This window comes from Papaver somniferum, chromosome 9 (genome assembly GCF_003573695.1).
Source record: "Papaver somniferum cultivar HN1 chromosome 9, ASM357369v1, whole genome shotgun sequence".
In the NCBI taxonomy this organism is placed as follows: domain Eukaryota; kingdom Viridiplantae; phylum Streptophyta; class Magnoliopsida; order Ranunculales; family Papaveraceae; genus Papaver; species Papaver somniferum.
Window position 1 is genome coordinate 80273040 of NC_039366.1, and position 14845 is coordinate 80287884.

The 14845-nt window shown below is 36.9% G+C and overlaps 2 protein-coding genes across 2 annotated transcripts; one reads left to right on the forward strand and one right to left on the reverse strand.

The window, feature by feature from the left end:
• Nucleotides 1-7933: 7933 nt before the first annotated feature.
• LOC113313298 (ATP synthase subunit O, mitochondrial-like) lies at nt 7934-12920 on the reverse strand. The gene is made up of 6 exons (XM_026562053.1): nt 12731-12920; nt 12397-12447; nt 11059-11302; nt 9818-9930; nt 8422-8508; nt 7934-8289 (listed from the first exon to the last, which is right to left on the reverse strand). The coding sequence occupies exons 1-6, from the start codon at nt 12833-12835 to the stop codon at nt 8167-8169; spliced, it is 723 nt and encodes a 240-aa protein (XP_026417838.1). The 5' UTR covers nt 12836-12920; the 3' UTR covers nt 7934-8166.
• A 196-nt stretch (nt 12921-13116) lies between these two features.
• Nucleotides 13117-14726, forward strand: LOC113312192 (pentatricopeptide repeat-containing protein At1g08070, chloroplastic-like). Its single transcript, XM_026560947.1, has one exon. The coding sequence runs from the start codon at nt 13117-13119 to the stop codon at nt 14653-14655; it is 1539 nt and encodes a 512-aa protein (XP_026416732.1). The 3' UTR covers nt 14656-14726.
• The last annotated feature ends 119 nt before the right edge of the window (nt 14727-14845 follow it).

Consider the following 14845-nt stretch of genomic DNA (forward strand, 5'->3'; position numbering starts at 1 on the left):
GCTTATCTATTTCTCGAAATATTTGTTGGTAAGCTTTCGCTTTGGCCAAGTTCATCTTTACTAGTGACGAAAGTCATGTTATGTTTCAATTACTTGAAAATGGCTTTGACGAAAAATGGTTTGTGAATAACAATCATATAACGTCCTCTAAGAATGTTTCAATGATTCAAATGAGAGTTTAGATTATATAACCATGGTTGGATATAAACATTGTGAAGTAACTAATACATGTATAAGTCTTTATTCCTTGAATCAAAGTATACGTACTTTGCTGCTCAGGAAAACCGGAACTAGAGTCCACGTACCCAGTCCGCGAACCAAGTATGCGTACCCAGTCCGCGTACTGTCGGAGGTTCTCATCCCGATAATTTCTGTTGGAGTTTGTGAATTGAAAACAAAATTATTCTGGGTACTTAAGTCTGCGTACTTAAGTTGGTTATTTTCTAAAAACGATTATTCGTGAACTTGAACTTATATAAACTAAGGAATGCAAGTTTGCAAACCGTGGCTATAAAGTTCATGAATTGATCAAATCGTTTTTGTTTCAATTGTGTATATTATAAAGATCTAAGCAATTGAAAAACTCTCTAACTAGTTCATTTGATTCATTTGAACTATTTATGGTAAAGAAGAATATGGTTGATATGAAAGTGCTCATATGGCTAACCATTTGGTTAACTACTGTTGAACCAACTAGATATACATGTTTGGGTACGGTTACACGAACCTAGATAAACGTGCATTTCATTTGTGTGTAACAAGCTAGGTTTCGATCTAACGGTTGAAATATATTAGCTTGAATCTAATCAGGTTTTCATCTAACGGTGAATATTGAATGCTTTGTTACTAAGCTAACATTGATTACAAACTCTGATTTGAAAGACTATATAAGGGAGAACTCTAGCAACTGGGAAACCTAATCCCCACACCTCTTTTGTGATACTAGTTGTATTAGTTAGAGTCGATTCTCCTTTAACCTTAGGTTTCTATCGAGACCCTGTAGGTTAACGACTTGAAGACTTCATTGGGATTGTGAAGCCAGACTGATACTACTTCTTGTAGTTGTGTGATCTGATCTTGTTGTTTCTATCGTACTAAGTACAATCGTAAGATTGGCTTGAGATTGATTTCTCCGATAGGCAAGATATAAAAGTAATCATAAACATGTTCGTCTCATCGTTTGTGATTCCACAATATCTTCTTTCGCTAGTCGATTAAGATTATTGTGAGGTGATTGATAATACTAGGCTGTTCTTCGGGAATATAAGTCCGGGTTATCAATTAGTTCCTGTTCACCTTGATTTATCAAAAGACGGAACAAAAACTCGTAGGTATTTCTGTGGGAGACAGATTTATATATTACCGTAGACTTTTCTGTGTGATACAAATTTGTTTATTAAAGTCTTCGACTTTGGGTCGTAGCAACTCTTAGTTGTGGGTGAGATCAGCTAAGGGAATCAAGTGCGTAGTATCCTGCTGGGATCAGAGATGTAAGGAGCGCAATTGTACCTTCGATCAGTGTGATATTGATTGGGGTTCATCTATATTCCAGACCGAAGTTAGTTTGTAGTAGGCTAGTGTCTGTAGCGACTTAATACAATGTGTGTTCAATCTGGACTAGGTCCGGGGGTTTTTCTGCATTTGCGGTTTCCTCGTTAACAAAACTTCTGGTGTCTGTGTTATTTCTTTTCCGCATTATATTTTGTTATATAATTGAAATATCACAGGTTGTGCGTTGAATCGATCAATTAGGAAATCCAACCTTTGGTTGTTGATTGAAATTGATTGATCCTTGAACATTGGTCTTTAGTACCGTTCAAGTGATTTCTCTTGTATTCAATTAGACTCGCAGATTTCTATTTGCTTGGGTAAGTATTGAATCGAGAAATAGAGATATAGCTGTTTGATATACTTTTATTAAGATTGAGTCTGACTGTCTAGTTGATTCTCTTAAAAGTACATTGGAGTTAGTTCATACAGATTGCTAATCGAAATATTGGGTATGGTTGTTAGACCCCCGCCTTTTCAATGACGTAATCCCAACTCGAGATGATGGTTTGCCCCATGGACTTCCAGAAGATGGAGGAAGGGTGTTAATAGGTTACACCGAATCTTGGGCAAAGAGAATATATGAGACTCCTGATCACAACGATGCAGTCCGAGTATTGAGACACCAGAGGGCAGCGGAATGGAAATTGTCTAAAGAGGTTCCCGAGGTGATTGCTTATGTTCAAGCCTCTGCTTTATGACCTGTCATTAAATATGGACATAAGGAATATGATAGTGTGAAGGCCTTCGCCTTCTCCGAGAGATTTTGTCAAGAGACTTATACGTTTCAACTACCCTTCGGGAAGATGACAATCACTCCCGGTGACGCGAACAAGATTACAGGGCTTAAAGTGAGGGGTAGAAGCGTGGATGCTAACTACTATGATATGAGTTGGGATGATCTATATAATTTGTTCAAGGAATGTCTTGGTTGGGATGATTATAAGACCGAACTCGAGTTTTGTCGTTCCATTAAAGATGTAAATTCTGTTAACTTCAACGGTGGGACAAATAAGAAGCTCAAGAAGGTGAAGCTTACTAATCTGAAAAAGGAATTTGAGAATACAACCGAGAAAGTAAAGAATGGGAAGTTGGTAATGGATGAGATCAAAGTGAAGCAAACCGCAACATCCTATTTTCTTTATACTCTTGGCAGAGATATCTTCCAAGACCTATCTGGAAACAAGGTGAATGCAAATTATCTCATATCGTTAAAGGATCTTGCAACCATTAACCAATACGCTTGGGGTACCGCCACTCTAGCTTACCTTCTCGACCAAATTGCGATCGCCTCTAGGTTGACAAGTACAAAACATTGGAGGTAACTTCACTTTGTTTCAAGTAATTCTTGACTAATTTCCATTCTTTTATCTTTTCAACATTGCAACTGTCTCCTTATTCAGTGTAGGGTTCGGCTTATATTTGATAGTCATTATGAGCCGAACCTTAACAAATTTTTTGGTTCGGCTTATTTTTGAATTACAATTCAAGCCGAACCCTACACTGTTACATAGTTAAATGTTTGCATATCATTTCTTATTTTAACTTTGGATGTAGGTGTGGGTATATGACCAATTCTCGACTTTGAAATTGTCCAAAACACTTGAAAATGATGTCGAGTGGGTTGATACACTTCCAACAGCGGCACGGTACAAGTTTGAGGAGGAGATGGCAAGGAATAAAGATCAGTTGGTGGAAAATTTGAGAGAGAAGTTAGACTCTTTGGAGGTCAATGACGTCGATTTTGATCCATATTCCTTGTCGTTGGAAATTGAACGTGATGTAGTTTCTCGTGATGAAGACATGCGGGTAGGTATGTACTATCGACCATTGTTTTATCCTGGTGGTTGTGTAATTTTTGATCCTCGGCGAGTACTACGTCAAGTAGGAGCCGTCCAAAAGGTCCCATTGTTTGACGAGAAATTCACGTTGATGCCAAAGAATTCTATTTGAACTAAAAGCACCACTTCTTCATGGACTCCAAAGTATGATACCGAGCCGAGTAATGAGCATTGGAGGAATTTAGATGCCAACATATTAAATATAAATTTGATAACACCCGTACCTGATGATCCTCGTGAAGCTTATCCGGGCTATATGGATTGGTACAACCAAATTTCTCATCCCTTTTATTATCAATAAGGAAAGTCAGAAGATAGTTGATAAGTCGAAGGGGAAGCAAAAGGCGACCATCATCTCCAAAAATTCCACTTATGAAGAACTATCGAAGGCTTTCAAGACAATGGTAATAATTGCATTAATCTTTACTCTTGAATTTTTTATGACATAAATAAGATATTATATAAGTTACTCATAATTAGAAGTTGTTGGCAAATGAAATTAGGTTGCGGCGGGTAAGGAATTGGTGAAGAAAATGAAGAAAAAAGCTAGTTGCAAAACACTGTTGACGGTTGATGAACAACATTATTTCATCAACGAGTTGGATGCTATTATAACCAAAGGACAAGGACCCCAAGTACCCCTAAAAAGGCCGACGAAGAAGAGGTATAGAGAAGCTGATGAAGGCACAAGCGGAGGTGGAGGTGATGACCGCGTGACGGAAGATGAACGTTGAGGTGCCAGAAGAAGAGGCCGTGGAAGTGGTTGTGGAACCGGCAAAAGGGGCGGTGGTCAATGAACTATTATGTTTTCTATGTTTGATTAAGTACACGGGTTTAGTTTGCTTGTTATCGACAACTCGACTTTCTTTGTGTTTGCTAGTTTATTTTCGTGTTATCGACAATTTGACTTTTATGTATTAATCGTTTTATAGATAAATTTCAGTTTTTATTGTGTTAAGCACATGTTCAGTATCAGGTTCGGCTAGTCCTGTAACTATCAATACAAGCCAAACCTGGCAAACTTTTCACCTGGAAATTGTCAGGTCCGGCTGGTCGTGTCACTATCATTACAAGCCGAATCTAGACGTTACTTATCAAGGTTCGGCTTGTGTTCTAAAAATCGTACTAGCCGAACCTTAAATGATTTTCACAGATATCAAGGAACGACTTTTTTTTTGGAAAAATATAGTCGTTGAAAACCTGAATTCTATATATACCTGCCTATTGTTTCACATAAGAAAGCACATCTCCTGAAAAATATGACACCCCTTAATCCTAAGTTTACTCTAGATGAGGATTTGTCTCTTTGCACGAACTATGTAGCATATTATCCAAAGAAGGGTGAAGAACGACGAGTGAAGGGTCTGATGAGTATGTACTATTTGGTTCGAATTCATGAAGCATTCTCCACTTAAACATGTAATTATCACAACCGGGATTCAGCATCCTTGTTTTGCCGAATTGAATCTATTAATAAAAAGGTTACCGACTTGATAGCTTTAGTTCGGGTTGTGAATCGCTATCGACTCAAGGACTTATTCTTGTTCAAGGACTTATTCTTGTTCTTGAGGTTGAAAACGATCTTGAAAGGGAAGTTTCTTTTCTTCGTCTTTGTCCTATTCTTTCTCCCGGTCTTCCCAACATATACAGAACCCTTTTTAGCCTTGCTATCGCCGGTTCCACTTCGCTCACATATCAATTCAAACCGATCCCCTCGGCTTTGTCGTCCTTTAACTAGTACGCAATTTATCTTCATCGCGTGTTCCTCAGCCCAAGCCAGTGCTTCGGGTTTAGTTTTTCATCTCTACGTTCATTCAAACACAAATAATTAGTAAAAAAACTTCGGAATATTACGACAACAGTAAGGTAAACAACAAGTTCTTACATACCAAATCATTTTGGAAGTGATCCTTAGTATCTTCGTGAATTACGTCTACGGGATCAGGTTGATTTTCCATCGGTACAGGTCCATCAAGCACAATCTACAAAGAATAACACAAGGTAAGATACTTCAATGAAAAATTAATGGTTAGGTTCGGCTATTACGATAATCTAGAAACGTGTCGAACCTTGGATAAATACGAGGTTCGGCTATTATCATATTCACAATTAATATGTGCCGAACCAATACAAAATTCTTAATCCAACAATTCTCATGAATACAAATGATAAGGTTCGGCTTATATTATACTTATTCAAAAAGCCGAACCCTGTATTTCCAACAGGTTCGGTGCTTACGAATTTCTCAATATAAGCCGAACCTTAAAAATTTTTCTTCCTAAAGTTTCAGTGTAGGGTTCGGCTAATTTTAAGCAAGCCGAACCATGGTCTAGAAAGTAGGTTCGGCTACTAATCATAACACTTTCAGCTAGTCGAACTGTTCATCCAGACTCGCCGAACCTTTGTGTAAAAACACAAACTTTTGATGATTTTAAGCTACAAAGTGTACTTGTGTATTAGAAGCATTGGGTTCCTCATATATGTACTCATCATCTGGATTTGGCTCATAAACACCTTGAGTTTGAGTTTGTATAAAATCATTCTCATAATCTAAGAAATTAGCCATTTCAGGATCATTGTTGTAAGTGATATGTATTTTCCTAGGTTTTTTAGATGAAGATTGACCCTCCTCATCCATTGAATCAAATACAAGCTTTTTTCTCACTTTCCCCTTCTTCTTCCTTGCATTTTTAGGGGACACTTGAAAGGAATTATGGGCCAATAATAAAACAAAATATGGTCACCTAAACCTAAATTAAGTTCACCCCTTATCCTTTTTTTTCGTAATGGCAAAATTTTCCTTCAATAATCGGAAATTAAACATAAATTCGGAGATTAGTTATTGTTAGCAGAATTATTTGAAGTACCCCCCCCCCCCCCCCCGAATTTTGATTCTACCATAATCGGTAGTAAATTGTGTTGATTTAACTTCCGAATATATAGTGTCCCAAAAATGAGATTTTTCCAGATTTTGGTACTACCATAATCGGTAGTAAGTTTAACTTCCGGATGAATATTGGCCCCAAAATGAAATTTTGCCAAAATCCTTTAATTTCTAACTTTGGTACTACCACAATCGGTAGTAAATTATGTTATTTTAATCTCCGAATATATTTAATTTTCGAATTTTTGTACTACCATAATCGGTAGTAGATTTAACTCCCGAATGTATACTGGCCCCGAAATGAGTTTTTGAAGAAAAACCTTAATTTTTCGAATTTTGGAATTATAACAATCGGAAGTAAGGTAAGTGAACTTAACTTTCGATTATATAGTGGCATTTCGAAATGAGAATTACCCATATTCGATAGTATTTTAAGTTAATTAAACTTCCGATTATATACTGGCCCCAAAATGAGTTTTTGAAAAAAAACCTTAATTTTTCGAATTTTGGAATTATAACAATCGGAAGTAAGGTAAGTGAACTTAACTTCCGATTATATAGTGGCATTTTGAAATGAGAATTACCATATTCGGTAGTATTTTAATTTAATTAAACTTTCGATTATATTCTGGCCCCAAAATGAGTTTTTGAAAAAAAATTCTTCAATTTTCGAATTTTGGTACTACCATAATCGGTAGTAATTGTGTTCATTATCTACCGATTGTGTTTAATTTTTAGAAAAATTGAATTTTTTGAATCAAGAATAATCGGTAGATAACAATACTTTTATCTACCGATTCTGGTTGATGTTCATCATTTCTTAAGAACATCATCCATAATCGGCAGGTAAAATAGATTTTTATCTATCGATTATGTTCCTGCTACTGCAAATCCGAGAATTCTCAAGTTTTCAATTTTTATTTTCGAGTTTTCAATTTTCAAGTTTGTTTCTTAAACTTAAACTACCATAATCGGTAGTTCTAACATTGTTTCTTAAACTTAAATCCAGAATTCTAATTGAGGGCAATCCGAGACTGTTTCTTAAACTTAAACTACCGAATGTGTAATTATCTACCGATTATTTGAGGGCAATTTTGCCATTACGAAAATTATAGATAAGGGCTAGTTTCAGTTTAGGTTTGGGTGACCCTATTTTGTTTTATTGTTGGTCCCTAATTCTTTTTGAGTGGCCCCTAAAAACGTTAGGTTTTTCTTCTCAAAAAATAACTAACTTTTTGTTTTTCTAACTCAAAATTTTCCATTTACACAAATTTATAACTAAATAATCTTAATCACTAATCACTAATAATTAATCACTAATTAGAATTTTTATAACTAATCATTAGTATCAACATTAATTCTAAAAGGGCAGATTTGCCATTACTAAAAATATTTGGTCAAGGGGTTATTGATTTTGATATTACAACCAGTTTTTGTCTTTACTCGTATATCCTGAAAGTTTTATGTATGCCCTAACACGGTTCATTCATGTACATCCATTTATACCCTTATTCTGAGCTAACTATAAAATATATTCTGAGCTAATCTGGTTTGAGTTACATACTTGAAAAGGTGAATTTGTTTGAAGTGCCCATTTCATACACAATGAATGTCAGGTCAAATCTGAGGTAATGTGTTTCAATGAATTAAGAAACAAAAGTAACAGGAAGGTCGTTAAGAAGAGTCTTCTGCAAACTTTTATTTTTATGGATGGATGGGTCAAGCCCACCAGCTCAAACAAAGTTCAAAAACAAAATACAATCTTCTGCACATTTTCAAAAAGCAACACATCTATGTTTTTTCTCTTTTTCGGATATTTGCTGGGCATGCAGAAGTACAAGAAAATCTGGAAGAAAAAAAGAAGGTGCTGCATCCAGAAACTGGCATGATCTTTTAAAGGGTATCAATAGGGTCGCGAAGGAACCTCTCCATTTGGCGTGCTCTAGTCCTGATAGACATGTCAAAAACTTTTTGACTGAATTCCACCACTAGTCCACCAAGAATGTTGGGATCAATCTGCCAATAAAAGAAGGTGCTACCACCAATCAGACTTTTGCATCTACTTAGCTGTGTAAATTGGTTTCAGAAGAATGATACCAATGAAAAAACAGGAACCCAAAGAACATGGATAAGTGGGTCCATTTTTACCTTCTGTGTGAGCTTAACCTTCTTTCCCTGTCCAATAATTTCCTGCAGTGTCTCTTTCAGCTGTTTCTCCTCATCTGCTGGCAGAGGCTAAAGGAAAAGAACACGGAAAAACAAATAAATTAAGGGTTCAATAACAACACAGTTACAAACAACATCCACATAAGTCTAGTCATTTATATGCTTTATTCATCAACATCGAGTATCCTTAGAGCAACCACAGTCATGAGACGAACCAAATACCAAAAGCCAGACTAAAAGCCAAAAAAATTTGGTATTCTGTGTGTTCAAGCGTAGTGGGAGAAGACCAAAATTTGGTGAAGCGTAACTTATACCCACGCTTGATGCGAGACGGAACTTATACCCACGTTTCCTGATGGAGCGTGTTTATAATATGCGTCTTAATGAAACGGAGGTATAATGCGCGCTTGATTGAGGCGTAGGTATAATTCACGCCGGACACGGGACGGAGATGGAAAGTGCGTTTGGTGGGACGGAGATAGAAATTGCGTCTGGGTGGAACGAAAATATAAAGTGCGTCTGGGTGGGACGGAAATACAAAGTGTTATTAAATCCTGGTGGTCTTGTTATTAGATGGGTTCTATTTATTAAATCCTGGTGGTGACCTTGAGCGTACTCAGGTTGAATTTGAGGATTGGTTCAGAGACCAAAAGTTTGAGGTAGTAACGTCGTAATCTCTCTAAGCCATTAACCAAACAGAACTAATGCGCAGCTAAAGGCACAAATGAATATTAGGTTCTTTGTGCTGTGTAAAGATTATTATGTATTACCAAATTTAAACATCAAATAACCAGGCGCACATTAAAACAGCGCCCCAACCAGGCGCACATTAAAACAGCGCCCCAACCAGGCGCACATTAAAACAGCGCCCCAACCAGGCGCACATTAAAACAGCGCCCCATTGGGACGTATAAGATAATTACGCTTGGTGTGGGGCGTATGTATTACATCCGTTTGGTCCGGCGGTGTTTATAAATGCGCCTCACTCATACGCTAGTTTTACCTCCGCCCCAATATCATACGTTGATTATATAAACGCCCGGTGTGATGCGCTCACTATACTCTCGCCTGGATTCATACGCTCACAATACCTCCGCCCCACTATAACGTGATTTAGTCTGGGTTGGCGACCAGATTTGGTCCCAAACCCTAATTATCTCGACTAAATATGGTTTTAGTCCGTTCCATTACGGCTGGTTTTGAGACCAAATTTGAGTATAGTCCTCAAATTTGGTCGTGACTGTGGATGCTCTTATACCTTAAAACTCATATTCTCTATATTTTACAAGCTGCAATATATACTAAGGCATGTTGCTCTTAGAAGTTGGCCTGAATATAAACACTTATATAAATATTTCGAGGAGTAAAGTGGGCTTACAATGACAGTTGTAACAATGGCAGACACCTCTCCCTTGTGTGCCATGGTCAACTCCACAAACCTCTTTGTGATAGTATCAATGTGGCGTAGTCTCCCATTGTGAGCCAAAACAGCTGGTACAAAATAAAGTAAATAATCAGGAATGCCATGATGCAGAGAAAATTTATAAAAAGAAATTTAACAGATGATACAAAGCGAACAACACAATAATTTAAGGGTTTTGAACAAACAAAGTGATGGTTTGTAGTTTGACAGCTATAAGAGGAAATCGCCAGATTAGTAACAATACAAACGATATCGCACAAAGAAACAAAGATAAAAGCCATTCAAACATTTGTAAACATGCATGTCAGATGTAACAACATTTAAGTAAACCAAATAAAGCATATAAACCTGTAACAGAAGTAAACTGAATACAACACATACAGCTGTAACAGAAGGCATAAGTATGACTGTATGAGGCTTCCCTAGAAGCCAAATCTAGCTTAACTTGGATACTTGTTACATTACCCTACTCACAAGCAGGCTTCAATAATTAAATGTACTGAATTACGAAAACTGAGGAGGACCCACTGCCCAGTCTAAAGAAGATGTGTTGAAATCAGAAAAGGACACTCTTCAGGAGCAGACTAATGTTTGTTGACCCAAAGGTTGATGGTCATAAAAAATATGAAGACCAAATTTATGCTAGTGACTCACAAATCATATTAAAATGCTCTAGTGATACTGAGTCAGTTGTGTAGGACAGCTATCCCAAGTTCAAACGACCAAAAGATTTTTCCTACTTTAAACTCAAACACTTGCAATATCATACATTCCTAGCTCATTAGCCACCTTGTTTATCAGCACTTCTTTCCATGTGAAAATAACGATACCACTTCTGCTATTGATGCAAGTTTCTAGTCCTCTTTTTTGTGCCGCAGCAATACAAATAAGCTTTAGAAAAACACAACACAGTACAGACATCATGAAACTTGCGTACCAACAAATTCCATTAATCGGTCACTGGAATGAGCATAATTAGCAATTACGATCACACACGAGCTAATGTATAAGTCAAGAACCTGAAAGATTTTATGTCCAAAACTAGTACTCTGATGCCATATAAAAATATCAGTGTCATGGATGTGGAACTGGTAAGCTCTACAAACTAACATAGGACTTTATGTTTTCAGGAAAAAGGACTCTGTTTTCAGTAACAATACAAAACCTATAAGTTATTCAAAGAAATTTGTACTTACACAAGAAATTCTTTGTAATTTCTGAAAACTTAACGTCGGCAGTAATTGCTTCTATCGCCTTCAATCGAGTATCTCTGGGCACTGACAAATCCTGTGTAAATTGTGAAAACATTGGACTTCTTGCTGAAGCATCAGCAAGGTCTAGCAATTCAGCCTCAACTTTCTCAACTGCATTGGCCTTTGCTGCTGCGATGTACAAAGCAGACGCATAGTTGCCAGACCCACCAAACAAAGCAAGAGGCACCTGAAATGCAATTAAAGACCAATTAAAAAAGGACATAAACCAAAGACAATCAAAACTTCAAGATTTAGAGTATCGGTGGAAGGAATTACTCTAGATGGCAGAAACAATAAAACGATTTTTGATTGAGTGATAATTATACTACTGCTTATTCTAGGAGAAAAAATTGTAGAACAGTAATATTTTTAATTAATAATACTGATATATAGACACCTGAACCCTCTAACATTCAACTCTACCAGTTCCAGATACAAAAGGTGCTACAGCTATCCACGCTCATCGAGTCATAGCAAGTGCAGTTGGATGATATGCGATACCAACTCAATGTGGAAATTTAGAGTTCACTAGTTCAGCTGTGCAATTGGAGGTTGTATAACCTTAAGATCGCATCACATATACAAAAGTTATCGTGCTTGCATATGCACAAATGAGAACTGTCGTAGAAAGAGAGGTCACGTACAGGTCGGATAGAATCGTGATTCATGCCATATAGAATCCGGCGACGTGTCAATCAAGCAGCTCATCAAACACATATAGATAATTCTAATTTCCTTTTAGCTAATAATTTAACTGAAGTTTGCCCAGAAGCTGGAAAAGGTGAGTTATTTCCTCCAGTTGCTATTATACGCAATGCTTGTATACGCTTTAATCTTTAAAAAGCTAATCAAAACAATATTCCATTAAATCAATACCAGTAGTCCAGTACCTCATATCATATGTATAGAACCAATTTTTTTTAGATGATACATCTTTCTACAATGATGCTGGAAACATCTATGTTTAATGTTTCATTTTATAATAAAACTATTGATGAAGTGTTAGAATGGCGTTGGTTTGAAATTTCTTAGGCTCTAACACAGAAAACAATTGGTGGGATTTCCTATTTCCTTTCACAAAAACATTTCCATTGCTATATGAGTTCTACGTTTTGCTTAAAACCATCACAGTAACATAGACAAGATAAAATAATTGCCAAAACAAAACAACCAGGCCACCACTACATTGACAATTTTTTGATGGCCGTGCTTCATTGGTGTAAATGTACCCAAAAACTGTCATACAAGCTTTTCAAACAAAAGAAAACAACAGTATCATACCCTAACTTTTGCCTCCTTGGTTCCTGCGGCAGTAGCATAATTCCTCAAGACCTATAAAAAAAAAAGGTTTCAGCCATCAGAACAAAACAATCTAACCCGATAGAGAATAAACATAAGTTTCACATGGACCTTCTAACAAAGGCATTTGGGGGAAATAATAAAGGAAAGCTAAATTCAACGGACAACAGAAAATCTCAGATTTACAAAAGATCACCAAAAATCAAATAAATGATTTTCACAGATTACAAAATCTAATTCATTTTACGAGATTTATAGAGCAGATCAAGTTAATAATCGGAACAAGATTTATAGTCAAAAATGAAATTATTATTACCTCGGAGGTTTGTTGAAGGGCTGGTCTCTGAGTAACAAGTGCATCAGTTTGCAAAGCCTTACTGATGAGTGAGAGTTTTGAACCGAAACGCCCAGCCATCGCCATTTAGAAACCCTAGATTGAGAAAGATACACAGAGGTGAGAGAGAAAAAGAGTTTCTACTTCGTTTTTGAGAAATTTAGAGAAAAATGAAAGAGTTATACGATGGAGGAGTATTTATCCTGTGCAACCAGGAGTTGTTTGTTAAGGCAAACTCTCGTACTTCACTATGCACCTGGACTTGACCAAACCCAGGCCCAGTACAAAGCCCAAGTGGTGTTTTTTCTTTAAAGATAAAAATGATCATTTTCGGTGCCGACTGCCAAGTGTTAGCTTTGTTTTAAGTTATGCGTACAAAATGCAATTCTTCTCTTCTAACTTCTCAACAGCTTAAACAAATTCAAGCTCACATTACAACAACACTGAAACCCAATCAATTGAATTCTCTTCTAAGAACCCTAACACTCACAAAACATCCTAAAAATGCTCTTTTACTATTCAATCAAATGTATCAAAAACCAACTACCCATGACCATTTCAGTTACACCTATTCACTCAAGACATGTTCCATACTGCATGAATTTCAAAAAGGATGTGAAATCCATGCATGTAGTGTAAAATCTGGTCATGGTTCTGATACTTTCATTCAGAACTCTCTTATCCGATTCTATTCAGATTTCGGGGACGTTCTTTCTGCTCGTCGTGCATTTGATGATATGTCATCTGCTAATATTGTGTCGTGGACTACAATAATTCAAGGGCTAGTTAAAAATGGATATGAAGAGGAAGCTCTTGAAGTCTTTAGATCGATTGATTGTAGTCCTAATTCGATGACTTTAGTTACTGTTTTATCAGCTTGTTCTGTATTGAGAACTGTTAACTTGGGGAAATCTGTTCACTGTTATAGTATTAGGAACTCAGTTGGTGATGACAATATTTGGGTCGATAATGCGTTATTGAATTTCTACTCTGAATGCATGTGTCCTGTTACTGCACGTAATTTGTTTGAGTCTATGCTTAGCAGAGATGTTATCTCATGGACTACAATGATCAGTGGTTATGCAAAAGCAATGTTTTATGACGATGCAATTAGTTATTTTCATATGATGATTCAAGGAGGAGAAACGAGGCCTAATGATGCTGCTTTGGTCACTATGTTATCCGTGTGCGTTTCAGTAGGATCTTCCAGTTTGGGGCAATGGGTTCATTCATACATGGAAGGGCGACATGATTTAATAGGCGGTTACAGTCACCTGTGGAATGCTTTACTGGACATGTACGTCAAATTTGGTAACATGGAAATGGCTATTAAGGTGTTTAAAGGTTTAAGATGCAAGGATTTGTTTTCATGGACCATCATGATAAATGGTATGGCCAAGAATGGCCAAGGAAAACAAGCTATGCAGCTTTTCTCTTTTATGTTAATCAATGGCTTCCGACCTGACAGTGTCACTTTCCTTAGCTTGTTATCTGCTTGCAGCCATGGAGGGTTTGTAAAAGAGGGGTTTGTTTTTTTCAAAGCTATGAAAGACATTTATAAGATCATACCAGATATGCAGCATTATGCTTGTATTGTTGATATGTATGGTAGAGCTGGACTCTTACACGAAGCGGAGGCTTTTGTCAGGGAGATGCCAGTGGCACCAAATGGATCAGTGTTGAGTGCACTCCTTAATGCTTATAAAATCCATGGAGATAGTGAGATGTGCGACCGCATAGGCCAGATTATTATTACTACTAGAGGTGCAAGTTTGGGTTCTCTTAGGGCTTTGGCCAACATATATGCTAGTGTAAATAGATGGTCTGATGCTAAGAATGTGGAAGACATGATCAGATGCATAGGGGTAAAAAAGACCCCTGGATGTAGCTGGGTTGAGGTGCATTGACAAATTCAAATTCAATCAACAAAAGTTGCAATTATCCGATGACCCGTACTTTGTTGTTCACGATGAAATTGCTATCCGTTTCAATAATATTTCTGAGAGCATATTTGTTGGCCTCCAGGCCCCTGCACATAATCAGATTTTCAAAATTGTTGGCCTTTCTGATCTCTTGGACCATCGATCATTTTCACTT

Bases quoted from the DNA above. Each gene is read 5' to 3' on its own strand.
- LOC113313298 (XM_026562053.1), bottom strand. From the start codon at position 12,835: ATGGCGATGGCTGGGCGTTTCGGTTCAAAACTCTCACTCATCAGTAAG. The intron at 12,448-12,730 runs GTAATAATAATT...TTTTTTTTATAG, and splicing joins CCCTTCAACAAACCTCCGAG to GTCTTGAGGAATTATGCTAC. The intron at 11,303-12,396 runs GTATGATACTGT...ATTGCATTTCAG, and splicing joins CCAAGGAGGCAAAAGTTAGG to GTGCCTCTTGCTTTGTTTGG.
- LOC113312192 (XM_026560947.1), top strand. From the start codon at position 13,117: ATGCGTACAAAATGCAATTCTTCTCTTCTAACTTCTCAACAGCTTAAA.